General features: G+C 47.9%; 1 protein-coding gene across 1 annotated transcript in view; it reads left to right on the forward strand.

Moving 5' to 3' along the window:
• SRP68 (signal recognition particle 68) overlaps positions 1–26538 on the forward strand; it is a 326066-nt gene that overhangs the window by 99387 nt on the left and 200141 nt on the right. Inside the window, exon 6 of the mRNA XM_085616948.1 lies at positions 26403–26512. Within this exon, the coding sequence (XP_085473074.1) occupies positions 26403–26512 (110 nt within the window). The remainder of the gene's footprint in view (positions 1–26402; positions 26513–26538) is intronic.

Here is a 26538-nt window from a genome sequence, read left to right on the forward strand (position 1 = left end):
GTTCTCAGAAAAGTGTATGTGGATAGGCTCCTGACACTGAATGAGGCAGATACTGAGACTTATGACCTCATGAAGAATACCCTGATTGAGGGCTTTGGACTCACTCTTGAGAAATACAGGATCAGACAAACCCAGTCGGACCCTAGGTAGATTTTGCTGACTTTTATGTGAAGACACTAGGTGGCTGGGTAAAAGGTAACACGGTGCAAGACTATGGTGGGCTTTATATTCGTTTTATGAAAGAGCATCTGCTGAGTAATTGTGTTTCTGAAAAATTACTTCGGTACCTGGTACACCTATGTCCACTTTCTCCTCAAGAGTTGGGAAGAGGACAGACCACTGGGTCAAGACAAAGATGACCAAGACAAATCAGGGTGGGGGTGACCAAAAGAAAGTGTTTACTAAGCCTCCCCCCCCTCCCCCCCCACCCCAAGGGAAAGATGGTGACCACCCTAAAAATAAAAACAAAGTGTCTTCTCAAGGCCCCCAAAACCCTGTTCAGGAACCTCTGCCCGAGCCAATACACAGTGTGGGTGGGTGCCAGGGTAATAACTGGGATCCCAAGAAGGCTTGGTGCTTTGATCGCAAAGCCAATGGGCACGGAGACCCTAGATGTCCCAACATAAATAATCTTCTAGTGCACCTGCAGCAAATGCAGTGGTAAGTCTCTGGATGGGATCCCAGGGGATCCTTGACCATATAGAGCTCACTGAAGCAACTTTATTCTCATAGGGTGGGGTGGATGTAGCTACCGTGCCTGTCTGACCCAATAACCTGGACAAATGCAAATAACAGCCTCATATTTATGGCATCAGAGTTGAAGCACTTAGGTATACAGGTGCCAAGTGTCACTATGGTGACTGAAAAACAGATATCCCGAGAAGAGTATCTGACTGGTGAGACATTCAGAGTCATCAGTTCTAACAACACAGCTAAGGTCCATCCCATGGCAGCGGTGTCCTTAGAATGGGGAGGGGGTAGCTGGCCAAAAGCAGGTGGTGGTATCCTCTGCAATTCCTGTAGCCTGTCTGCTAGGAAATGATCTGGAGTCCTCATCATGGGCTGAGGTAGAAAGAAAGACCCATGCAGCTACGTGGGTCCCGTGCTTTCCATGCCACATGGGTGAATGTATGACATTGTTCTGCATTCTGTCCATCAACTGTTGTTTTTGAATTTGCCACCCCGAGTGGTACGGGTATGCCCAGACGTGGGTCCCGTGCTTTCCATGCCACTGGAATCAAGCTATCCTGGCTGAAGAGGGGTGAAACCCCAAAACCGGTCCTAGGATTCTTGTTTCCAGTCCAGGGAGGACCTGGCTTGGCAGTTCGGGCTGGACTGTTCCCATGAGGCACATGGTCAAGACTGATTTGCATATGGCTGGGTTCAAACTGGAATGGCATGGTGAGCAAAATAACGATGGATTTAGGCCCAGATCTCTGTACTGGGGTGAATGTACGACATTGTTCTGCATTCTGTCCATCAATTGTTGTTTTCACAGTGTGGAAAAACGGCGTTGGAGCCTGGAATAATGGCCCAATCCTCTAAAAAAAAAATCTAGGAGTCTGGGAAACCATCTTCGAATGAGCCACAAGCTGAGGTCCCCTATTCCAATGGAAAATACCTGTCAGCCCCAGAGGGAACTGAACCCCAGGAACTTGGGACTTAAATGGCAGAGCTCCTTTTGTTCAGGGGGACCCTCTAGGGAAGAGCAGTGCCAGAGACAGAAGACCTGTCCCACTCTTGAGAGCCTGAGACAGGAAGCTGCTGATCAAAAAAGGGGAGATGTCAGTGGCTCACACACAACCTATTGGGAGGAAGGACTCCTTTATACTGAGGCCAGGTAGACCCTTAGATGTACAGAGTTCTTACTAACTTTGGCTCATGACGTCTCCTTAGCCGGGCATCTTGGCATGGCCAAAACTTGGAGTAGGTTAGTCACCTACTTCTACTGGCCAGGTATGTCTAGGAAGGTAAAAGAGTTTTGCAACTCCTGTGCCATCTGCCAAATCAGTGGCAAAGCTGGTGGCAACCCGAATGCCCCCTTAATTCCACTTCCTGTGGTTCGCTTTGAAAGGGTAGGGGTTGTTGTTGTTTGCCCCCTAGGCCCTCCAGCAGCATCAGGGAACATATTTATACTGGTGGTAGTGGATCATGCCACAAGGTAACTGACGTGATTCCCCTAAGGATTGTCACTACACCTGCAGTTGCCAGACACCCTCAGTACTTTTAATAGAGTGGATTTTCCTAAGATCCTAAGGCTGTAGTGTCAGAGAGAGCTAGTAACTTCATGTCTGGCTACCTGAAAGCCATATGGGGTGGCATACAAGTGTACCACTCCCTTTCACCCACAAACTAATGGTTTAGTTGAGAGATTCAACAACACAATGAAAGGTATGATTGTGGACTCCCTGAAAAACACAGGAGTAGGTGGGATGTCGTACTGCCATGCCTGCTTTTCGCCTACAGTGACGTACAACAGAAGGGAGTATGTATTGCCCCCTTTGAGCTTCTGTTTGGTCATCTTGTAAGGGGACTATTGTGTCTAGTGAAGAAATGCTGGGAGAGACCTCTCAAAGAGCGTAAGCAAGTCTTAGTGGACTATGTACTTGGCCTTCATTCGAGAATAGCTGAATAAATGGAAAAAGCATCCAGAAACCTCCAGAAGCTCTGGTTTGACCAAAATGTTGCACTGGTGGAGTACCAACCAGGACAGAAAGTGTCTTCCAGGACAAATGGAGTGAACCCTGCCCTACCCTAGAAAGAAAAGGGGAGGTCACCTATTTGGTGGACCATGGCATTTGCAGGAACCCCAAGAGCGTCTTCCATGTAAATCGCCTTAACCCCTATCAACAAGCCATCTGGCAGCTCGGGCTCGAGTCAGCCTGCCGTCGGTGCCGAGAAACACTCCTCCACACCGGCACCGAAAAATAAAATAGCCTCCTCTTCCTCCTCCGCGCCGAGCTCCACACCAAAGCACTCGGCGCCAAAGACCAGCACTACCTCCTAGGTACCGACACCATCCCCGGAACCGAGCAAAAAATCCAAAGCCCTCGACACCCACACCTCGAAGCCGAAAGTAATCTCAGAACCGAGGAAACTACCGAACATTTCTAAGCCACACAGTTCAAAACAACGAACCGATGCCGACTCCAAGACTAAAAAAACCTACGGCTCCGACACCTTCGGCGCCGACGGATCGGCCCCTCACAGAGGAACTATTTCGGCCCGATCCATTACAAAAAACACTTGTCAGAGACCGCTGGACAAGCCTGCCCCAGCTCCACCTCCAAAGAGAAGAGACTATGCTACCTCCCCCTTGAGACTACCCTCACCCCCTCCTCCACCTCCTCCCTATCCTCCGCCTCCCCCACCTCATCATTCCCCCAAACCCTCTCCGGATGAGGATGATGACCATGTCTACGACGACACAGGGGACGCACCCCATGACCAACCCACAGGGGACCTCACTCCTACAGGCTCCCCAGACCCATGGGACGACTACAACATCCCAGACGTCCCTAATGTCCCGCAGGACGACCTTTACCCTCCAAGACCGTCCCCCACGGAAGACACTATGAGGTTCAACCAACTGCTCCATAGGGCTGCACACTACCACTGAGTTGATCTCCATACAGACTCCGTGGAGGAGGACTTCCTCCTAGATTCCTTTGACACTACACACAGGGCCACTTCCATTCTGCCCATGCTTAAAGGGGTCATCAAACATGCGCCAGAGGTCTTTAAAGACCCGGTCAGGGCCAGGGTAATCAACCCTCGCATTGAGAAGAAGTATAAGGCCGCCCCTACAGACCCCACCTACATCAGAGGGCCCGCACCACTAGACTCCCTAGTAGTCTCCACTGCAAGGAAACGTGCAAACTCCCAGGCATCGGGCGAGGCACCACCACCTGATAAGGAGTCCAAACTCCTAGACGCCTCTGGCAAGCGAACTGCATCCCAGGCTGCCAACATATGGCGCATTGCACACACCCAAGCGCTTTTGGCACGATATGACAGGGCACATTATGATGAACTAGAAGCCATAATGCAACACCTCCCTGACAAATACAAGAATAGAGCCAACGAGCTAATCCAGGAGGGTAAAACTATCACCAACACCGCCATTCGCTGCGCCCTCGATGTCGCCGACACCGCCTCTAGGGCAATTAACACCAGCGTCGTCCTCCGTAGGCATGCCTGGCTACGAATTTCAGGTTTCAAACCCGAAGTGCAGGCTTCCATCCTCAACCACCTCTTTGACCAGGAACATCTGTTTGGCCCAAACGTTGACGTTGCCCTTGAAAAGATGAAAAAGGACACCGATACGGCAAAGTCTATGGGAGCCTTACAGTCGTACCCTCCCAGGCGCTCCTTTCGCCGCTCTTCCATTCGAAGCACCTCCAGAGGCTACTCCTCAGACAGCGCCTCCACTTCCTATAAAGCCCCTACACAATCCACCTTCACTAGGGGTTACCAGAGAGGCGGCTACAGGGGTAACGACAATAAAGGCAGAGGCAAAACTAACACCTCCCGCTCTGCCTCCACCCCTGCCCAATGACTTCCCTCCACTCCCCCCAGACCATCCCACTCCAGTTGGGGTCAGAATCCACAATTTCCTTCCTGTCTGGACTACGATCACCTCAGACAAATGGGTAACACAGATAATTCGGTCAGGCTACTGCCTCAAACTAACATCTACCCCCCCGCCCCCCAACATTCCACCCAAACAACACCCAATGTCACAGGAACATTTGTCACTTCTAAAGCAGGTGGTAATCTCCCTCCTACAAAAGAGTGCGATAGAACTAGTTCCTGCCCACCAACAAAATATGGGAGTTTACTCCCTATATTTCCTCATACCTAAAAGGGACGACACTCTAAGACCCATCCTGGACCTCAGACCCCTAAATCACTATATACACTCGGACCATTTCCACATTGTCACACTCCGGTAGGTACTTCCCCTGCTCTCCCAAAACTACTTCCTTGCCACCCTAGACCTCAAGGACGCCTATTTCCACATTCCCGTTCACAAAGCTCACAGAAAGTTTCTCAGGTTTGTAGTGGACGGTCAACACTATCAATTCAAAGTGCTCTCATTCAGAGTCACCACAGCACCGCAAGTGTTTACCAAGTGCCTAGCGGTAGTGGCAGCACACCTGCGAAGACAACACATCCACGTCTTCCCATACCTAACGACTGGCTAATAAAAGCCAGCTCATACAATCAGTGTGTACAACACACTCACGCCACTATCCACCTACTCCACGAATTGGGCTTCACAGTAAACCACACAAAGTCCCATCTGCAACCGTCCCACGTGAAACAATACCTCGGTGCCACCATAGACACCTCAAAAGCGCTAGCCTACCCCAGTCCTGCCAGGATAGCCAGCATTCAGGCTCTACGTGCCAAATTTCAACCGGAACACACTCTTCCAGCTCGAATGTTCATGCAACTAATAGGAATGATGGCCTCTTGCATCTTCATAGTACCTAACGCAAGACTCCAGATGCGTCCTCACCAAGAGTGCTTAGCGCGCCAATGGAACCAGGCCCAGGGTCAATTGACAGATCTGGTGTTGGTAGACGGTCGGGTCGTGCCCATCGCTCTCTGCAGTGGTGGACCACCAAAATGCTTTCCAAAGGGCGACCATTTCTGGAACCAGTTCCGCAGATAGTACTGACAGCAGACGCATCGCTCTCCAGCTGGGGAGCTCACCTACTACATCACACCATGAAGGGCAGGTGGACACCTCAACAAAAGTTACTCCACATCAACCATCTGGAGTTACTAGCCATATTCTTAGCCCTAAAGGCCTTTTAAACACAGATATCAAGCAAGGACGTCCTAGTCAGCACGGACAACATGACAGCCATGTACTATACACAAAAACAAGGGGGCGCACACTCTCCGCAGCTCTCTCAGCTAGCACAGAGCATATGGAGATGGGCCATACCCCAAAAAATCTTTCTCCTAGCCCAACATGTCCCAGGAGTCCAAAACACTATGGCCGATCTGCTGAGCAGACAAACACAACAGATCCACGAGTGGGAACTCCATTCACAAGTTCTTCACCCGTACTTTCAAATGTGGGGGCATCCACAGATAGACCTTTTCGCCACCCACGAAAACGCCAAATGCCCAAGCTTCGCCACCAGTTATCCATACCCATTGTCCAAAGGCAATCCGATATGGATGAACTGGTCAGGCAAATTTGCGTACGCTTTTCCGCCTCTCCCACTCATTCCATCAGTGGTGCGCAAGCTACAACAACACTCCCTCACTCTCATCCTAGTAGCTCCAACTTGGGCCAGACAACAGTGGTACACCACACTGCTGGAACTATCTGTAGTACCGCACCAAAAGTTACACCTCTCTCCACGCCTCTTAACCTAGAACCATAGAGAGATCAGGCACCCGGACCCAGCTCTGCTCAACCTTGCGATCTGGCTCCTGAAATCCTAGAATTCGGTTATCTAAATCTTCCCCCAGACTGTATGAACGTCATTAGAGAAGCTAGACGACCTACCACTAGAGCTTGTTACGCAGCCAAGTGGAAACGTTTCGTGGTGTATTGTCACAACAATAACTTCAATCCCCTAGATGTGTCCATTCAACACATCATAGGCTATTTACTACACCTACAAAGATGCAATCTAGCCTACACGTCTATTAGACTGCACCTTGCAGCCATAGCAGCTTATCTACAAAACAGGCAACATCTATCACTCTTTAGAGTACCTGCCATTAAAGCCTTCATGGAAGGCCTCAAAAGAATAATTCCCCCCAGAGTGCCACCCTCACCTGTGTGGAAACTAAACATCGTTCTCACAAGACTCATGGGGCCTCCCTTTGAACCTCTGCACAAATGTGAACTTCAATTCCTAACATGGAAAACTGCTTTTCTTGTAGCCATCACTTCCCTCAGAAGGGTCAGTGAGATTCAAGCACTCACCATTCAAGAACCCTTTCTGCAAATGCACCATAACAAGGTTGTTCTCCGCACTAATCCAAAATTCCTCCCTAAAGTCATTTCTCCCTTTCACCTAAACCAATCTGTGAAACTACCCATATTCTTCTCGCAGCCACAGACCATTGCAGAAAGAGCTCTCCACACATTAGATGTCAAACGAGCCTTACTCTACTACATCGAGAGAACAAAACCCTTTCGTAAGACCAAACAACTGTTCGTGTCTTTCTCACCACCACACAAAGGCAACCCCATCTCCAAATCTGGGATAGCTAGGTGGATTGTTAAATGCATACAGATTGGCTACCACAAAGCAAAACGAACGCTATCTGTTCCCCCTAAAGCCCACTCTACGCGTAAGATGGGGGCTTTCATGGCATTTTTAGGGAACATCCCATTAGATGATATCTGCAAAGCAGCTACATTGTCAACACCGCACACTTTCACTAAACACTATTGTGTAGATGTGCAAACTAAGCAACAAGCTAGTGTGGGCCAGGCTGTACTCAAAACATTGTTTCAAACCACTCCAACAGATACTGGTGCTCGCCGCTAGGAGCGAGTACTGCTATATAATCTATGCACAGTGTGTAATCTGCAGCTCATATGCCTCGAACGGCAAATGCTACTTACCAGTATGCATCTGTTCTTGGCATGTAGAGCTGCAGATCTACACACGCCCACCTACCTTTATCTGTTCCAGTTTATCTTATTTAGATACACCACACATGGGCATCTTCACTGCTTATTACTACGCTCCATCATTTCCCTGCTGGCGCAAAACAATCTGAGGATGGAGCCGAAGCCCATGCGCAATACGATCCAAAGGAGGAGTCGCATACCTCGTGACTTACAAAGACTTTCCAAGAGGAAAAACAACGGCAAACATCTGGTCCCAACACCAGATGGCGATCTATGCACAGTGTGTAGATCTGCAGCTCTACATGCCAAGAACAGATGCATACTGGTAAGTAGCATTTGCCTTCTCCACAAGCCTAGCATTGTGGTCAGTAGACACATCATGCTTCCTGGGCCGTTACTCCTAATTGCTATGGGATACGGTTGCGCAAGTGCTACCCAGTGTCTCGGAGGAGGGCCGAGTTCTCTTCTCCCAAGCTGTTACAGTTGTGAGAGATGCAGCGAAGTTTGCCATATGATGTGCCTTAGACAGAACAGACTCGCTAGGCAGAGCAATTTCCTCGACGGTGGCCGTTAGGCTCCACACCTGGCTGAGGACGTCTGGCTTTTCTGGGGATGTCCAAGCTAACCTCATGGACATGACCATTAATGGCTCCCATCTCTTTGGGGACAACTAGATGCTGCGCTTGAGTGCTTCAAGGACTCGCGGGCTACGGCCAAGTCCCTGGGCCTCTGTACTTCATCCTAGCTTGTCTCTGTCTTTCGTGGCTACGGAAGGGACTTCCAACCGCGCCAACCCTATTCCAGCCAATGGACCCCGCAATCCAACAACCTCTGTGGGGCCGTGGACGCGGTTCACCCCGACCTCACAGGTCAGGTGGTCAGAAGTCTGGTCAAGCCACAAATCCCTCCATCACAAAACTTCCTAGTCGGATCCCTCCGGATCATGCCGTCCAGTTGGTGGCAGGATCCGTCAGCACCTCCACCACTGGCAGGCCATCACCTCAGACAGGTGTGTTTTGCAAATAGTCTGAAGGGGCTACTACCTCCCCCTTGAGACTACCCCTCCCTCCATGCCTCCAAATTACGATCGGCTAATGGAGGATCACCATGCCCTACTCCTTGAGGAAATAAAGACTTCTTGTCCAGGGGAGATATAGAGAGGGGTCCCGGGCCAGAAATAGGCTGTGGTTGCATTTCTCGCTTTTTTCTGGTTCCAAAGATAGACGTACGCTTTTGTCCTATCCTCGACCTCAGAGCCCTCAACTACTTCCTCAAAAAGGAGAAGTTCAAGATGCTCACCCTTGCTCAGGTCCTGTCTGCCCTAGACCCAGAAAACTGGATGGTATCGTTGGACTTGCAGCACAGCTATTTACATATACTGTCCTGCCTGCCCATCTCAGCTACATGCGGTTTATGGTGGGCCAAGCGCACTTCGGGTGTCCACAAAAGTGATGGCAGTGTTAGCAGCCCATCTGCAGAGATCAGGTATTCCAGTCTTCCCCTATTTCGACGACTAGTTGTTGAAGGCGTGCTCGTCCCAAGCATTTGTCTCCGACCTCCAGACTACGCCGAACCTCCTGCATTCACTGGGGTTTGCTATCAACGTGCCGAAGTCACACCTGACTCCCTTTCGGAATCTCCCTTTCATTGGTGCAGTTCTGGTGACGGTGCAGTTTCAGGCTTATCCTTCCGAGCAGCGAGCGCAGGATATTCAGGCTTTGATACCTATATTTCTGTCTCTATCCTGAATTTCGGAGACAATGACTGAGGCTGTGGGCCTCATGGCCACCAGCATCCTGCGAGTGGACCATGCCAGCTCTGCAGTGGGACTTGTAGTTACAATGGGCACAGCATTGGAGAAATCTCACTGACCTGGTTCAGATATCGGCGGGCACCGCGGACGACCTGCAGTGGTGGCTGGCAAACCTCTATTAGGTCAGAGGCAGACCCCTCTCCCTTCCCCATCCAGATCTCACAGAAGTGACAGACGCTTCACTTCTGGGATGGGTGGCCATCTGGGAGAGGTGAAGATCAGAGGACTCTGGTCTCCGGCGGAAGCCAGGCTACATATTAGCCTCCTGGAGCTTCGAGTGATCCAATTGGTTTAAAAAGCCTTCTTACCATCCCTCAAGGGAAGGGTAGTGCAAGTGTTCAAACAACACTATTGCCATGTGGTACTGCAACAAACAGTGCACGGTGGGATTGTGCACCCTCTGTCAAGAGGTCCTGCATCTCTGGACTCTGGAACATGGCATTTCCCTGGTGGTTTAACATCTGGCTGGTTCTCTGAACCCCAGAGTGTAGGAACCCCCACTTTTTGCCAGACTACTGATGCACTTTTTCTTGGTGTGCTCTGGGTTCCTGCCAATCAGGTTCCCAGGGCCTGTGTTCTTTCCCCAAAACTAAACCAATTGGCATCTCTGGTAAATGTTACCACAGGTACCCAGGGCACTGTGACCAGAGAAGACCTCTAAGGGCTGCAGCACTTATTGTGCCACCATTGGAGGTCCTGTACCACTACACTCACACACTGCCTTTGCAGGCTGCATGTTTTGGTGCAGAACACAGTGAAGAGTAGGCATGGCACACATCCCTGTGTGCCATGCCTACAACCCATTGCTCTGGCATAGATCAGTCACCCCTCTAGCTGGGTGCCCTATGCCAGTGGTGAGGGTACAAGTGCATGAGCCCTGTACCCCTACAGTGTCTAAGCAGGGATGTGGAATTCCTGTAGCCCGATACCCAGAACATACTGTTTGGGGTCAAGGGCAACAAGTTTTCATGTGTATTTGTACTTGGGACAAGTAGGCCCAACCCCCTGCAGCACAAACCCTTCGGCTGCCAGTTTGCAGTACCACATTTTGGATCAGGGAAGGGCAATGTCTGCAGTTAAGGTAATATTTTTGCCCATGTGTTAATGCTGTTCAAGCTTGTATTTATGGTTCATCGATTGAAAGCCTTTATTATTAAGGTGAGCACTCTAAGTAAATGTTGTAAGCTCTGACTGCACTACTGACTGTGGTTCGAGTATACACACGTTTTCACAGTTTAGCAATATGAGGCTACATATAATGCTACCAGAATGCTCTTTGATTTTATGCAAATATTTGCAGAAGCTTGAAAGCAAGATCGATTATTCTTTGCTTTCAAAATAAAATGTTCATAAAAAAAGGAAAGTAGGAATTTTCTTTTGTAAACTACTGTTAAATTTCAGGTACCATTTCTTTACAGCATCATTTAGTAACATGTGTTGATGCATGCTAGTATTTCACAAAAATATTCATAATGGAAAATCAGTGTAACCAGTTTCAATAAGATTATGGGAAACAAAAATAAGCAAGCATTGGCAAAGCCAGTAGGTCTGAAATTGGTGGTCAGCTTTTAGTTTTACAGGTAAGTTACTTTTTTACGTTACTTTTCTAACTCCGTGCTGGATACCTAGATTCAGCACTGGGACATTTCCTGTAAACAGGTAAGTAATTAAGTTTTGGTTATTCGCATGGTTTTTAGGTCTCGCCTTAACCAGCACGCATGCGCTGCTCGGCGAGGCATTAAGTAAGGGCTTTTGATGAGTGAACACACGCTTGTGCGTGTGCTTTTTGTTTCTGAGCCCGCATTTGGCTTGTGCTTGTGTGTTTTTTAAAAACACAGCACGCAATTGGTGCAAGGTGGGTGATTGTCCCGCCTTGTTTGTTGGATGTTCTAGGGTCCTCGGGCGCGAGCTTCAACCTTATCTGTCTCCAATTATCGCGTTGACGGTAATTGGAAACCGATGGTGCTTGCTTTTTTTTTGTTTTGTTTTGTTTCCCGTAAGAATGAACCTCGTGGTAGCTATAACCCCGCAATTGGCTATAAACACTGCCTTGGGCTAAGTTTTAGTCTTTGAGAATGGAGACTACACCAGGCATCACAGATTTGGCTGGATTTAGTTATTTTACTTTGGTGTTTTGTGTTTTTACTCTGCCCATTAGGTTTTGTTTCGGAATTGGTGAATGCTCAATGAGTATTCATCCCGTCCCGTCTTTAAGGAGCCCATCCCTCTCTTGGTAGGCAGGGTTTCTGTGTGCCCACTTATGCCCCCCTCTTAGTGGCTTAACTGTTAGAGCTGCTTCTCTATACCGAAGTATGTACAGTCCTGAGCAGTGTTCTCCCTACTTAATTGTGCACAATCCTGAGCGGGCTTCTTTCTCCCTAACAAATTGTGCGAAATTCCGAATAGTTTTCACCCATCTAATTGTGCGCAATTCAAAGCAATGTTTTCCCTACCTGTGTACAATCCTGAGTAGTCGGCCTGCTATGTTAGGTGCATAATCCTGAGCAGTGAGCCCGCTATGTTAGGTGCACAATCCTGAGCAGTGAGCCCACTATGTTAGGTGCACAATCCTGAGCAGTCAGTCTGCTATGTTAGGTGCACAATCCTGATACGTCAGTTTGTTGTTTCGTGCACACTCCTGAGCAGTTCACCGCTAGTGTTCCGTGCAGAATTTTGAGCAGTTAGCTCTTGTGGGCAATCCAAGGGTTCCACCTATGTTCAATGCACCGTCCTGACCTGTGAAGACCCCCCCCCCCCCCTCCTCCACCCGGCTCCTATGCACAGTCCCAAGCAAGCACCTACTGTCCCGTTCATTGCTGATTCCTTAAAAGCCAATCCTCCCTCTCTCTCTCTAAATCTCTCTCTCTCTAAATCTCTCTCTCTAAATCTCTCTACATCTCTCTCTAAATCTCTCTCTATCTAAATCTCTCTATCTAAATCTCACTCTCTCTCTAAATTTCCCTATCTAAATCTCTCTCTAAGTCTCTCTCTCTAAGTCTCTCTCTCTAAGTCTCTCTCTCTAAGTCTCTCTCTCTAAGTCTCTCTCTCTAAGTCTCTCTCTCTAAGTCTCTCTCTCTAAGTCTCTCTCTCTAAGTCTCTCTCTCTCTAAGTCTCTCTCTCTCTAAGTCTCTCTCTCTAAGTCTCTCTCTCTAAGTCTCTCTCTCTCTAAGTCTCTCTCTCTCTAAGTCTCTCTCTCTAAGTCTCTCTCTCTAAGTCTCTCTCTCTAAGTCTCTCTCTCTAAGTCTCTCTCTCTAAGTCTCTCTCTCTAAGTCTCTCTCTCTAAGTCTCTCTCTCTAAGTCTCTCTCTCTAAGTCTCTCTCTCTAAGTCTCTCTCTCTAAGTCTCTCTCTCTAAGTCTCTCTCTCTAAGTCTCTCTCTCTAAGTCTCTCTCTCTAAGTCTCTCTCTCTAAGTCTCTCTCTCTAAGTCTCTCTCTCTAAGTCTCTCTCTCTAAGTCTCTCTCTCTAAGTCTCTCTCTCTAAGTCTCTCTCTCTAAGTCTCTCTCTCTAAGTCTCTCTCTCTAAGTCTCTCTCTCTAAGTCTCTCTCTCTAAGTCTCTCTCTCTAAGTCTCTCTCTCTAAGTCTCTGTCTCTCTAAGTCTCTGTCTCTCTAAGTCTCTGTCTCTCTAAGTCTCTGTCTCTCTAAGTCTCTGTCTCTCTAAGTCTCTGTCTCTCTAAGTCTCTCTCTCTCTAAGTCTCTCTCTCTCTAAGTCTCTGTCTCTAAGTCTCTGTCTCTAAGTCTCTGTCTCTAAGTCTCTCTCTCTCTAAGTCTCTGTCTCTCTAAGTCTCTGTCTCTGAATCTCTCTCTGAATCTCTCTGAATCTCTCTAAATATCTCTCTCGCGCTCTAAATCTTTCTCTCTCTCTTGCTCTCGCTCTCTCTGAATCTCTCTGAATCTCTCTCTAAATCTCTCTGAATCTCTAAATCTCTCTGAATCTCTCTAAATTTCTCTCTCGCGCTCTAAATCTTTCTCTCGCTCTCTCTCTCTCTCCAAATCTCTCTGTCTCTCTCAATCTCTCTAAATCTCTCTCTAAATCTCTCTCTAAATCTCTCTCTAAATCTCTCTCTAAATCTCTCTAAATTTCTCTCTAAATTTCTCTAAATCTTTCTCTCTAACTCTCGCTCTAAATCTCTCTCTCTAAATCTCTATATCTCTCTTAAATCTCTCTCTTTCCCCCCCTCCCCCTCAATTTATTTCTCCCTCTTTCGGCATTGTCCCAAGCAAGCACCTACTGTCCCGTTCATTGCTGATTCCTTAAAAGCCAATCCTCCCTCTCTCTCTCTAAATCTCTCTCTCTAAATCTCTCTCTCTAAATCTCTCTACATCTCTCTCTAAATCTCTCTCTATCTAAATCTCTCTATCTAAATCTCACTCTCTCTCTAAGTCTCTCTCTCTAAGTCTCTCTCTCTAAGTCTCTCTCTCTAAGTCTCTCTCTCTAAGTCTCTCTCTCTAAGTCTCTCTCTCTAAGTCTCTCTCTCTAAGTCTCTCTCTCTAAGTCTCTCTCTCTAAGTCTCTCTCTCTAAGTCTCTCTCTCTCTAAGTCTCTCTCTCTCTAAGTCTCTCTCTCTCTAAGTCTCTCTCTCTCTAAGTCTCTCTCTCTCTAAGTCTCTCTCTCTCTAAGTCTCTCTCTCTCTAAGTCTCTCTCTCTCTAAGTCTCTCTCTCTCTAAGTCTCTCTCTCTCTAAGTCTCTCTCTCTCTAAGTCTCTCTCTCTCTAAGTCTCTCTCTCTCTAAGTCTCTCTCTCTCTAAGTCTCTCTCTCTCTAAGTCTCTCTCTCTCTAAGTCTCTCTCTCTCTAAGTCTCTGTCTCTCTAAGTCTCTGTCTCTCTAAGTCTCTGTCTCTCTAAGTCTCTGTCTCTGAATCTCTCTCTGAATCTCTCTCTGAATCTCTCTAAATATCTCTCTCGCGCTCTAAATCTTTCTCTCTCTCTTGCTCTCGCTCTCTCTGAATCACTCTGAATCTCTCTAAATCTCTCCGAATCTCTAAATCTCTCTAAATTTCTCTCTCGCACTCTAAATCTCTCGCTCTCTCTCCAAATCTGTCTCTCTCAATCTCTCTAAATCTCTCTCTAAATCTCTCTAAATCTCTCTCTAAATCTCTCTCTAAATCTCTCTAAATCTCTCTCTAAATCTCTCTCTAAATCTCTCTCTAAATCTCTCTCTAAATCTCTCTCTAAATTTCTCTCTAAATTTCTCTCTAAATTTCTCTAAATCTTTCTCTCTAACTCTCGCTCTAAATCTCTCTCTCTAAATCTCTCTTAAATCTCTCTCTTTCCCCCCCTCCCCCTCAATTTTTGCTCCCTCTTTCGGCATTGTCTCACTTTCAAACTCATCCAGAATCTTTTATTATTTTCCAACTAGCGCTTTGAAACCCGCCGGGTGGAGTTTGCGCTCACCCAAAAGTTCTCTTCCCGTTTCCCTCATTCGTTCTCTGTGGTAAGCGTTCGGAAGACCCCGCAGAGCTACAAGGCGCTATATAAATGCAATTAAGATCCAGTCAATGAAAGATGGTTCACTCGGGCGAGCGTTACTCGGCAGCAAAGCAGGCTGTAGCTCTCTTTCTCTTACTTTCTCTCCAAATACTCATAGTCGCGGAACTACAATCTCAGAAGTGCAGACCCCATAGACACAGACAAGTAAGCACTGGAGAACGCGTCATCGCCTTAAGGTGATGACAGCCTGACAGGAGCCGGACACAAGGGTCGCTCCTTCGCAGCCACTTTGGGACTCTACTGATGCATAGGTACGTAGGTCTGCACACCAGTAATGGAAGAAAGAACAAGCATCTGCAATGCAAGAGGTCTAAACACACTCCACATAATAACACACAGTGCCACTTAATTATATGCTACATAATTACATTGCACTCAATGCAACATACACTCCTACCACTCAGTGCCACATAATTACACGCCACATAATTGCACTGTACTGAATGCAAGATACCCTCCACACAATACCACTCCGTGCCGCATAATTATTTGCTACATAATTACACTGCACTCAATGCAACATACACTCCAAATAATACCACTCAGTGCCACATAATTACATTCCACATAATTACTCTCTACTGAATACAGCATACACTCCCCATAATACCACTCAGTACCACATAATTACAGGCCACATAATTACTCTACTCAATGCAACATACACTCCACACACTACCTCTCAGTGCCACATAATAACATGCTACATAATTACACTGCACTCAATGCAACATACATTCCAAATAATGCCACTCAGTGCCACATAATTACACGCCACATAATTATACTCTACTCAATACAACATACACTCCCCATAATACCACTCAGTGCCACATAATTACACGCCATATAATTACTCTACTCAATGCAACATAAATACACTCCACATAATACCACACAGTGCCACATAATTATATGCTACATAATTATATTGCACTCAATGCAACATACATACACTCCACATAATACCATACAGTGCCACATAATTATATGCTACATAATTATATTGCACTCAATCCAACATACACTCCAAATACCACTCAGTGCCACATAATTACACGCCACATAATTACACTCTACTGAATGCAACATACACTCCACACAATACCACTCAGTGCAGGAAAAAGTTGCCAGCAGTGCAAGTACAAAAAAAGAAAACTTTTTTTATGTTAAAATCTTTTTTTATCAGCTTTTTCAGTTGTATATAATGTCGTCTTCGTTTGTATAAAGGTAACAAAAATGGTTCACACTTTTTAATATAACTTTTCAACATAATGCACAGCAGCCACAATGCTCTACAACATAGCCAAAAGTTCTGGCTAAACACATAAGGTCCCAAAGGCGAGACCTGTTGGCTATGCCAATGCTTGTTAAAGAATATATTTAGATTTCAAAACTCCACACTTAGAAACTTTTCGGAAGATGGGAAAACAGGTTATCTGTTCAAAAGTAAGTAATCGACTGTGGGAGTTAAGGTTCTGGGGTTAGATTCAGGGGTCCCCTAGGGTCAGTGATGCACTATTGTTGCACCCTCAGCGGTACTAGGGTGGCCGGGTGCAGAGTGTTGAGGGCCAATGTTATCCAATGGGGAATAGGGGGCCTCTAGTTGGTGGCTGCTGGCAAGCAGGCCACTGGGTTGTGGGAGGAAAGCTCCTAGGGTTAAGGTCAGGGCAAAGTAGCACAACAAAGTAGCACAAAAGGTGCACCCTCAGCGGCACTGGGGCGGCCGGGTGCAGAGTGCTGTTTAGACGTCGGGCGCCCTGTTTTCTATGGAGAACCTCCGGTTTGCAAAAGCACTGCAGGCAGGGAGACGAAAGACTTCTGGGTGCGACCACCACTTGGAGAGGTAAGTTGGTAAGTTAAGGGCTGGTTCGGCACCGTCGGTTTGGGCACACAAGGCCGTGGGTCGTTGGGTGCAGGGTTGCCATTTGGGGTCGAATCATCTTACCAGCTCCTGGTTGCGGTTAGGGGGGGGGGCCTTCTGGATTACGACTGCAGGCATCGGCTTGAGGCAGGTCAGGGGTCGCCGGATCTCGGGTCAGGATCGACTTGGTGACCTCCTCGTGGTGTTTTTCCACTCAAGCTCGGGCCGTTTTCGATGGGTGCAGAGGGAGCTGGATTGGCAGTCTCTGGCTGCTGCCAGAGGTTGCGGTTGAACAAATCCAGTGTTCACCAGAGAAGCAGTCTTTGGAAGTGAAGGCAGGCAGGTCCTCTGGGGTTTTTAAGGTTGCTGGCTGCAGGACACACCGGAATTTCACAGGAGCAGGTTCGAGGGGAGACAGGCCTGTAGGATTTGGGGACAAGTCAGTGGGCATCTTCCTCTTGTTAGCTGGCTGCACAGCTGTTCGGTCCTTCTTCTTTTCTTCTTGTCTGGATCTGAGGAAGCAAGGTTCAGGGTGCCCCCTAAATACTAGATTTAGGGGTGTTACTGGTAGGTAAAGGGTAGGGACCAATTGGTCCCTTCCCTGGGGTGGGTACACCCCCCATCGTGCCACCCTCCAGTGGGAGGGGGGCAAGAGCCTGTTTCTGGTTGGTTGGGTCCCCCCATCTTCAAGATGGCGGGGACTCAGAGTTGTGCTTCACCTCGCCTCCCCCACCTGAGGGGTGGAGTTGGCAGAGGTGGGCACTTGTTTTTCCCGCCGGTTCTCCCACCCAAAGTGGGGGGTAGAACCAGTGGGGACCAGTTGCTGAAAGCAGCAAATGGTCTGGGGAGGCTCACAAAGGCGGCATGCCTTTGAAGCTTCCCCTTCGTAAACCCTGCCTATCCCTGGGGGGAGGCGTGGCACCTCCTCCCAGGATGTGCATTGTTTCAGGCCCCTGAGAGCAGTAGGCTCTCGACCCAGGGGTCCAGAAACATATCTGTTGGTGGCAGCCTAAGCAGCCACTCAGTCAGGTCACTAGAAGTTGGTAGAGTTTCAGGGGGCATCTCTAAGATGCCCTCTGCTGTGCATTTTACATTAAATCCCACACTGGCATCAGTGTGGGTTTAATGTGCTGAGAAGTTTAATACCAAACTTCTTACTCTTCAGTGTAGCGATTATGGTGTTGTGGAGTTCATAATTACAACCTCCCAGCACCATATACTCTTAATGACAGCACTGCACTTACAGTGCCCAGAAATGGACTTGGGCACTGTAGGGGTACATGGCACATGAACCTGTACCCTCACCACTGGCATAGGGCACCCAGCTAGAAGGGTGACTGATGTATGCCAGGGCAGTGGTTTGTGGGCATGGCTCACAGGGATGTGTGCCATGTCGACTCTTCACTATGTTCTGCACCAAGACATGCAGCCTGCAAAGGCAGTGTGTGAGTGTCAGGGTACAGGACCTCTAAGGGTGGCACAATAAGTCCCTTAGAGGCCTTCTCTGGTCACAGTGCCCTGGGTACCTGTGGTGCCATTTACCCGGGGCTGACATGTGGCCAGAAATGCCAATTGGGTTTAGGCTTCAAAGCAGTTTTAGGGAAGGAACATAGGCCCTGGATACCTGATTAGCAGGAGCCCAGGGCACACTCAATCAAAGAACATCAGCAATTCAGCAAAAAGAGGACACTTTCTCAAAACGGTCTGTTGACCCCCTTATCTGCCTCCCTCTTAGACATTCTTCTATTCATTCTTTCCTTGTCCCGGCAGGGCTCTGCTCTGGTCACCTTGAATGGCTATCTTTCGGCCTATCTTCTATTCTTAGGTTGCCAGACCAACCATCACTATTTAAATTACCTCGTGTTCAGAGATTTCCGAATGGGCTCACTCATTTATTTCCCCCTTCACCTTTTATTATGCCCCAGTCCAACCTTAAATTGGTTCTCACCTTCTTGATGTGTGTACCATTTGAACCATTGCATAACTATCCCCTATGGCTGCTCACTATCAAAACAGCTATTTTAATCGCAATATCTTCTTCCAGGAAAAAGGGCGAATGCTGGCTCTGTGATCTCAGCCTCCTTACCTGACCATCTTTCCGGACAAAGTAGTGCTCTGCACTAGGGCTTCTTTTCTGCCCATACCAAAACCTCTTCATATGGGACAATCTGCCACCTTGCCCTCCTCCTATACTCCTCTGCATCCTTCTAAAAAAGAAGGGTGTCTCCACCGTCTAGACCCAAAAAGAGCATTGTTCTACCTTAACTGCACTAAATTGTTCCAGGTGGACGACTAGGTTTTCATAGGGTACGATGGAGCAAAGAAGGGGTGTGCTGTTCAGAAGTGGACCATATCATGTTGGGTCATCCTTTGCAATAAAGTATGTTACGCCTTGACGAAGAAACATCCTCCTGAAGGCCTTAGGGCCCATTCTACCAGGGCAAAGACAGCCACCACAGCTCTTCAGCGTGGTGTTCTGGTTCCTGACATTTGCCAGGCAGCCACGTGGGCATCTCTGCACACGTTCTACAAGCATTACTTTCTGGACAGCCAGGTCCGCAGGGAGTGCCTGTTTTGCCTCTGTTCTGCAGCACTTTATGGTTTGAAGCTTCTCCGCAGTCCCTCCTCAGGGGATGGTATCGCTTGGGTATCTGTTAAAAGGTAAGGAATCTGTGGCTAGATTTCTGTATCAGATGGACAAGTTACTTACCTTCAGTAACACCTTATTTGGTAGAGACATGATTTAGCTGCAGATTCCTTACAGACTCACCCAACCTCCCAGCTCTGCGGGTTAGTTGTAGTGTCAGGGCTGTTTCCCTTCAAGGCCAGAGTTGTTTTTTAACACACCATGGTCAGTCACTTCATGGCTCCGCGCTTCTGGAATGGAAAGTTGTGAAAAATACTGACCTCCGTGCATTGAAGTGGCGCCTATATGGACTCAGACGTCATGAGGATGACAAACCTGACGCCTACGACGTCACGCAATGTCGGCCAACGCAAACTATTGGCACGTAGGGTGCTATCAAAAATCTTCCAGATCCAGTGTGACGCCTGGAAGTTCAAAGGTCAGGAATCTGCAGCTAGATCATGTCTCTACCAGATAAGGTGTGACCGAAGGTAAGTAACTTGTCCTTCTGCCTAGAGAACCGTAGTCCAGGCCTTAGTTATCTCTAGGATGGACTACATAATGTCCTCTATCTGGGAGTTGCAAAATTTCTACTTAAGCACCTCCAGATGGCTCAAAATGCTGCAACACTCATTTTATTACTACCTTTCAAGTTTTCCTCAACAACCAGTTTGCTAAGGACTCTTCGCTGGCTACCCATAGAGCAGCATGTGCAATTTAAATTACTGTGCTATATGCACAAATGCCTAACAAACAACTGACCTCAGTACCTGAAATCGTTGATGTCTCCATACTCCCCACACTCCAGCCAACAGAGACTGGCCGTAGTTACTAGAATCAGGAAATCCGCCATGGAGGCCAAGCTTTTTCTTACCTCGGACTAAGACTTTGGAACAATCTGCCTACAACTTTGAAAGATTGTGATTCATTCCTGGTGTTCAGGAAACTCTTTGAAACCTGGTTGTTTCCTTTCTCTAATTTCTCTTACATTCTGTTGCTTTTGGTGATTACACACTGCAATGGGCCCTTACCATGCGAGCTTAGCGCTGGAAAACCTTTTTCAGGTAGCCATGTGCTTTACAAAATACGCATAATAATAATAAATAGCAGCTTTTCAGTGCCATTGAGAGAGGGAAGTCTTTGCTGTGGTTTGGTCCCTAAAAAAGTTGAGGCCATACTAGTTTGGCTCTCACTTCCTTGTTCAAACTGACCACAGGCCTTTCAGATGGCAGATGCAAATGAAAGGTGAAAAACAACAAACTGTTGAAGTGGTCCATTTCCTTACAGGGGATAGACTTTACAGTGGAACACAGACCTGGGACTGGCCATGCCAATGGAGATGGCCTTTCCAGGCTTTTCCACTTAGAAAGACTCTCTTGGGTAAGGTTAGGTTCATTCTCTTTCATTTGGGGGAGGTGTGTGTGGGAAAGTGCTCCTTTTTGACATGGTCACCCCCACGTTTTCCCTGGTATTTGATGGGATTTTGACTGGAAGTGCACTGGGTTCCACCTAACTAGGTCCCCAGTGCCAGATCTCTTTCCCAAAACTGTGCGTTTGTACCCCAATTGACAATACCTTTAGCACTCCCTGTAAGTCCCTAGTAAGTTGTACCTCTGGTACCTAGGGCAAGGAGACTAAAGAGGGTGCTTAAGGGCTGGAGCACGAATTGTGCCACCCTAAAGGACCCACTCAAAACACATACAGACTGCCACTGCAGGCTTCGTGTCTTGGTGCAGACAAAAGTGAAAACACGGCATGACACACATCCCTTTGTGCCATTCCCACAGACACTGCATGCAGTATAGGTAAGTCACCCTTACTGCAGGCCTCACAACCCTAAGGTAGGGTGCACTATACTACATGTGAGGACATATCTGTACGAGTAGATTTGCACCTGTGTTGGTCAGCTCTATAGCTGCCAGTACAAACAAACAGGAAAGCCATTTTAAGTACATGTGCTCGACACTGGTGAAAACGAGTCCCCCAGCTACATGATGATGGCGTCACTGAAAATAGGGATGTTTGGTATCAAACATCTCGTATTAATGAACCCTCACTGATGCCAGTGTTGGATTTATTAATACATGCACACAGAGGGCAACTTGGAGGTGCGGCCTGAAAACCTACCAGCTACTGGTGTTCTGACTGACTTGTTTTCTTCAGCTTGCCACCAGAGACATGTTTCTGACCCCCAAGGCTCTCGAGAGGTCAGAAGCAAAGCCTGCTTCAGCAGAGGGTGTTTACAACCCCTCCCACAGGAAGACCTGCAGATTAGCATTCCAAAGGCAGGCGAGCTTCAACGAGCCCACCGCATTTGGTGTGCAAATCTGGCTTCCCTCATAGGAGAGGAAGCTGACCCTCTTTGTCCATAGCCCTTTACCACTTGGACAGGTAGGAAAATTAGCTAGTCAGATAAGCGTGTCCACCCTCAGGCTAGTACCAACCCTAAGGTGGGCTACCTGAAGTGGATGCAACTTTTCAAAGCTAGCAATCTTGGTGATGGCAAACGTAGGAACTCTGGGAAAGGGTTATGCCCATTTCCCAGAGGAAGTGGTCATATAGGGGGACACAGTGACCCCAGGGGTAGGTAGCCCATTACCTACTACCCTACACTCCCCTAATGCCCCTAAATTCAGTATTTAGGGTATCCCCTGGCACCAGAAAATCAGATCCTGCTGACCTATGAAGAAAGAAGGACACTGAAGAGCCAGGAAAGCAAAGATTGAAGAAGAGCAACTGACTTGGCACAAGTCCTGCCGGCCTGTCTGCTGTTTCCCATTGAATTGTGCCAAAGTCTTCTCATTCTGCAAGCTGTTGTGCCTCCAAAGCTTGGTAAGACAGCCTACATTCATTGAAGATTCAAGGGCTCCAGTGGAGCAGCAGAGCTGCTCTCCTGCAAGCAGCAGGCACCCCATGAAGAACTGTGAGGCCACCAAAACCCGCCACCGACAAGCACTACTGACATGCCCCCCAGGTCGACTGGAAGTGGGCCAACTGTCAGTGTAGTCTCAAAGTCCTCAAGAGACAGAGTTCACTTTAGTTTCACCCCTCGTGAACTCCCCGCCGCTGCCTGCCACCTGGTGTGCGTGCAGGCTCCCCTCAACCTTGAGTGCTTCCTGATGAAGAACCCCGACACTTAAATGACCCTCTGCAGTCGGCCGACCAGCCAGAGAAGAAGAGGACCACCGGTGTCACGACGTCCCCATAGCATCACAAGACATGAACACTCCGGTTGGTTTAGCCCCACTTGCCTCCCAGTCCAATCCTGCAGCCTCTTTTCCTTCAAACGGATCACCATTGACTAACATTGGGCACCTGATGCTGTATTGCACCACTGTACCCGTCCACCCTAGTGCTGCTGGAGGTGACCTGCTGGTGCTGCCTTGGACCTTGTTCCCTACTCATCTTAAGTACTGGAGATTGGTCTCGTAGGTCGCTTCACTCTACCTAAATGCCATACTTGTTTTTCCTCCCATAGGATAGTATTACAGCTTCTGAAAAATGCACTGTCAACATTTTAAACTTAAAAGTATTTCTCTTGCAAAACATTCATACCTGATCATATTGATTCTGGTGCCGAACAAATATAAAGATATGTTATTTTCATAAATTAGTCTCCTTATTGACTATTGTGTGTATTTGCATATTTGCAGATGTCTCACACTCCTCTCTGGTAAGCATAAGGCTGCTCGACCACACTACCCCTTAGTAATGCTTGGTAATGCTAGAGCAAGCCCCTATCCAATAGTAAGGGAATACCTGGACTCTTTGCACAATGTACCTATTTTTGGTATATTATAAAAAAGAGCCAGCTTCCTACAACCAGTAGTTTGTTTACCTGCCCTAGTGTGTTTGGGTGCAGAGGTGGTGGTCACAAGGTTAGCCTCGAACCAGTTGCGTAACGAAACTTGAGGGAACCCCTCCTGCAAAGTGCATGGAGCCCACCACGCTCCAGACCCAGTCAGGAACTCCTAGGCTCGCCAGTGCACAGTCCCAGAGGGGGCCCCTTAGAGTTCGGGGGCCTTCCCGCCCTGCGGAGTCCATTGGCACACCACTGCCTCAGATGCTACCACGTAAGTCAATGGAAACCATGTAACAAGAAAAAGGCTGCAAGTGGGAATGGAGGGACCAGTCCGGCAGAACCCAAAGAGGGGCTTAGCTCTTGAGGGTCTCTGGAGTAAGGGTGCATCGTCGGTAGGCACGGACACGGGTGTTGGGTTCGGCGGTATTTTGTCTGGCAGGTCGCTTGCATTCTCAACGATAGCCTCTCTGGTGCTGATGTCTCACATCGGTAGGTTTGTCTTGGCAATGTTGATGTCCGTGCTGGACACTAAACCAGCCTTGGCTGCAGCAAGGGCTCTGGTACCCCGGGTGTAAGTGCAGCACGGCTCTTGGGGTCCTGGTGTTTCCAAACTTGGTAGGGAGACTGCTCCTACCTCCTGAAGCACAGAGACCTCCTCCTGGGATGCTGCTTCCTCAGTGGACACCAGGGTCAGCAGAACGGTGTACCAGGTAGATACGGTCAGTGCCTGCAGGCTGCACGGAGCTGGCTCCTCCACTTCAAAAGAGATGCTGGCCGATTTGCGAAGTGCTGGCAGCCCTCCGAGGCTTTTGTAAGATTCATAGCTGCAGGACGAGTCGGGTCTTTGCAATTGTCAGGACAGGAGTAGGCAGGCAGGGTTTGGCTCCACAGCTAGTCCACGGTTTTTGTGTTCTTCGGCTAGTCTTTGTCCTTCTTCTTCTTTAGTCAGGTGAATCTGAGATCCTGGTGTCAAGGGGACACCTAAATACTCAATTTAGGGGTGTTAAGGGGAGTGAAAGGTAGTAGCCAATAGGCTACTTACCCTTGGGGTCACCGCAATCCCTTTATGACCACTTCCTGTGGGGATTGGGCATAACCCTGTTCTAAAGTTCCTAATTCCACCAAAAATAAGATTGTGGAATCCTCCTTTTGTGGAGCACATCAGGCAGACCACCTTAGGGGTGTGACTAGCCTGGTGGTGCAACACGCCTACTTGCATAGTTCATTTCTCACCTGTCGTAGGGCCTCAGGATGGGGCATCACGCAGGTTTGCGTTGCATACCAAAGGCAGCAGGGGCTTTGAAGCCCCTGGCCTTCATATACTAAATAACTAGCCTTCCTTCCCACTGGAGGAGATGGGCACCTTCCTCCGGAGCAGGCATTGTTTCTGGCTTCAGAGAGCGTGAGCTCTCACGTTCAGGGGGTCAGAAACATATCTGTGGTGGCAGGCTGGACGATACCAGTTGGCTAGCACACAAAATAGTGGTAGGTTTTTCAGGGGGCACCTGTAAGTTGCCCTCTGGGAGCATGTCATAATAAATCTTGAACTGGCAACAGTACAGATTTATTAAGACAAGATGTTTGATACCAAACACAATAGGTTTCATCATGTCGCTGGGGAACTCGCAATAACCAGTGCCCGGTACATATATTTAAGATGGCTTCCCTGTTCACTTGTACCATCTAGTAATTGAACTACACCGCACAGGGGCATACCTGCCTACACAGATATGCTGTCACATGTAATATAATGCACCCTGTCTTAGGGCTACAAGGCCTGATGTAGGAGCTACTTACATATGTTACATGCAGTGACTTTGGTATGGCACACAGTGAGTGTGCCATTTTGTGTTTTCACTCATAGTTTGCACCATGACACACAGACTGCAGTGGCAGACTGCATGCAATGTGTATGGGGGTCCCTTAGGCTGGCATAATGCATACTGCAGCTCTTTGGGACCTTCTTTGGTATCCATGCCCTAGGTATCAGCGGTACTACTTACTAGGGACTTACAGGGGTGCTAAAGTGTGTACCAATTAGGCCATTTGACCTTGTTTTTAGGGAAATAGCACTGCCACAGGGTTCTGGTTAGCAGGGACGTGGTGCACATCAGTCGAAAAACATCAGTACCAGTGGCAAAAAGTGTGGGTGACCAGGACAACAAGCATTGGCATAGCCAATAGGTCTCGCCTTTGGGACCTTATAAGTGTTTAGCCATGCAACAGTTGCATAACTAAACACTTATAAGGTCCCAAAATCGAGACCTATTGGCTATGCCAATGCTTGTTTTAACTGCTGCAATCTATTGCAGCCACAGTGAAAGTGAAAGTAATTCGCGGTCAAGCGCGACACGTGTGCCCGCGCACATGCACTGTAGCTCTAGGCCTGGTAGCACTTTTTGGAGCCCTCACAAAATGTCTCGCCAGACCAGCGCATGCACTGGGTCAGGCGAGACCTAAAAAGGGGCACTTTCCTACAGGCACTGTCTGATTAACTGCGCCATACAAATTGGGCATATGCTGACAAGCTCCTAAATGTATGCTCCCTTGGCTACAGGTAAGACAGTCTGTGAAGGCTTTGAAAGAAAACCACTTTTTAGTGCCTCTGCATAACAGCTTTTCATCTTCAGTCACACTAGGTGGGAAGCCCAGAGTAAGGGAGTGGAAATAGAATGCAAGATTTACTGAAAATGCTTCCTAAACTATGAATTGTCAAACATTGAAACACATTATGATAGATATGGAAAGGAGCATCTAGTTCCATAAGCCATTTCCTTTAAAAAAAAATTATAACACCTCCTATACTGCTGTTTTATTCAGCCCTGTAATCAGGATGGAAAGAAACAGACCACAGAATGCATGCAGCTTGATTATTAATGGATACAATGAAGATAATCATAGGTACAATTTTCCATGTAAGCAAACCGTATTGGAAGCCTCAAAACAAAAGTAATCTAATGTGAACTGTGAAAGAAGAGGGCCTTGAAGGTTAAGGAGATCAAGTTGTGTTTTAAAATTAAATTTTGAAGCTAGTTGAGGTGCTGACATTCCTAGAAAGCGATGAGCAGATTGGAAAAAAGGGCAAGTTGATGTGTTTGACTGATGACCGTTTTGTAAATTTTGAGTCCAGTTTTGGGCGCTGCTATATTGCACAGGTTAAATGCTCATTCTAAAACATTGTGTTCCTTCTCTTCTTAGGACCATTTATGAGAAACTGGCCAATGCTTTCACTGAGGAGCAGGCAGTGCTGTACTCACAACGTGCAGAGGAGATTGCACCTAACATGCGCTACTGTGCCTACATGATCGGTAAGAGCTAGGATGATGGCCTCCCC

Source organism: Triturus cristatus, chromosome 7 (assembly GCF_964204655.1).
Source record: "Triturus cristatus chromosome 7, aTriCri1.1, whole genome shotgun sequence".
Taxonomy (NCBI): Eukaryota; Metazoa; Chordata; class Amphibia; order Caudata; family Salamandridae; genus Triturus; species Triturus cristatus.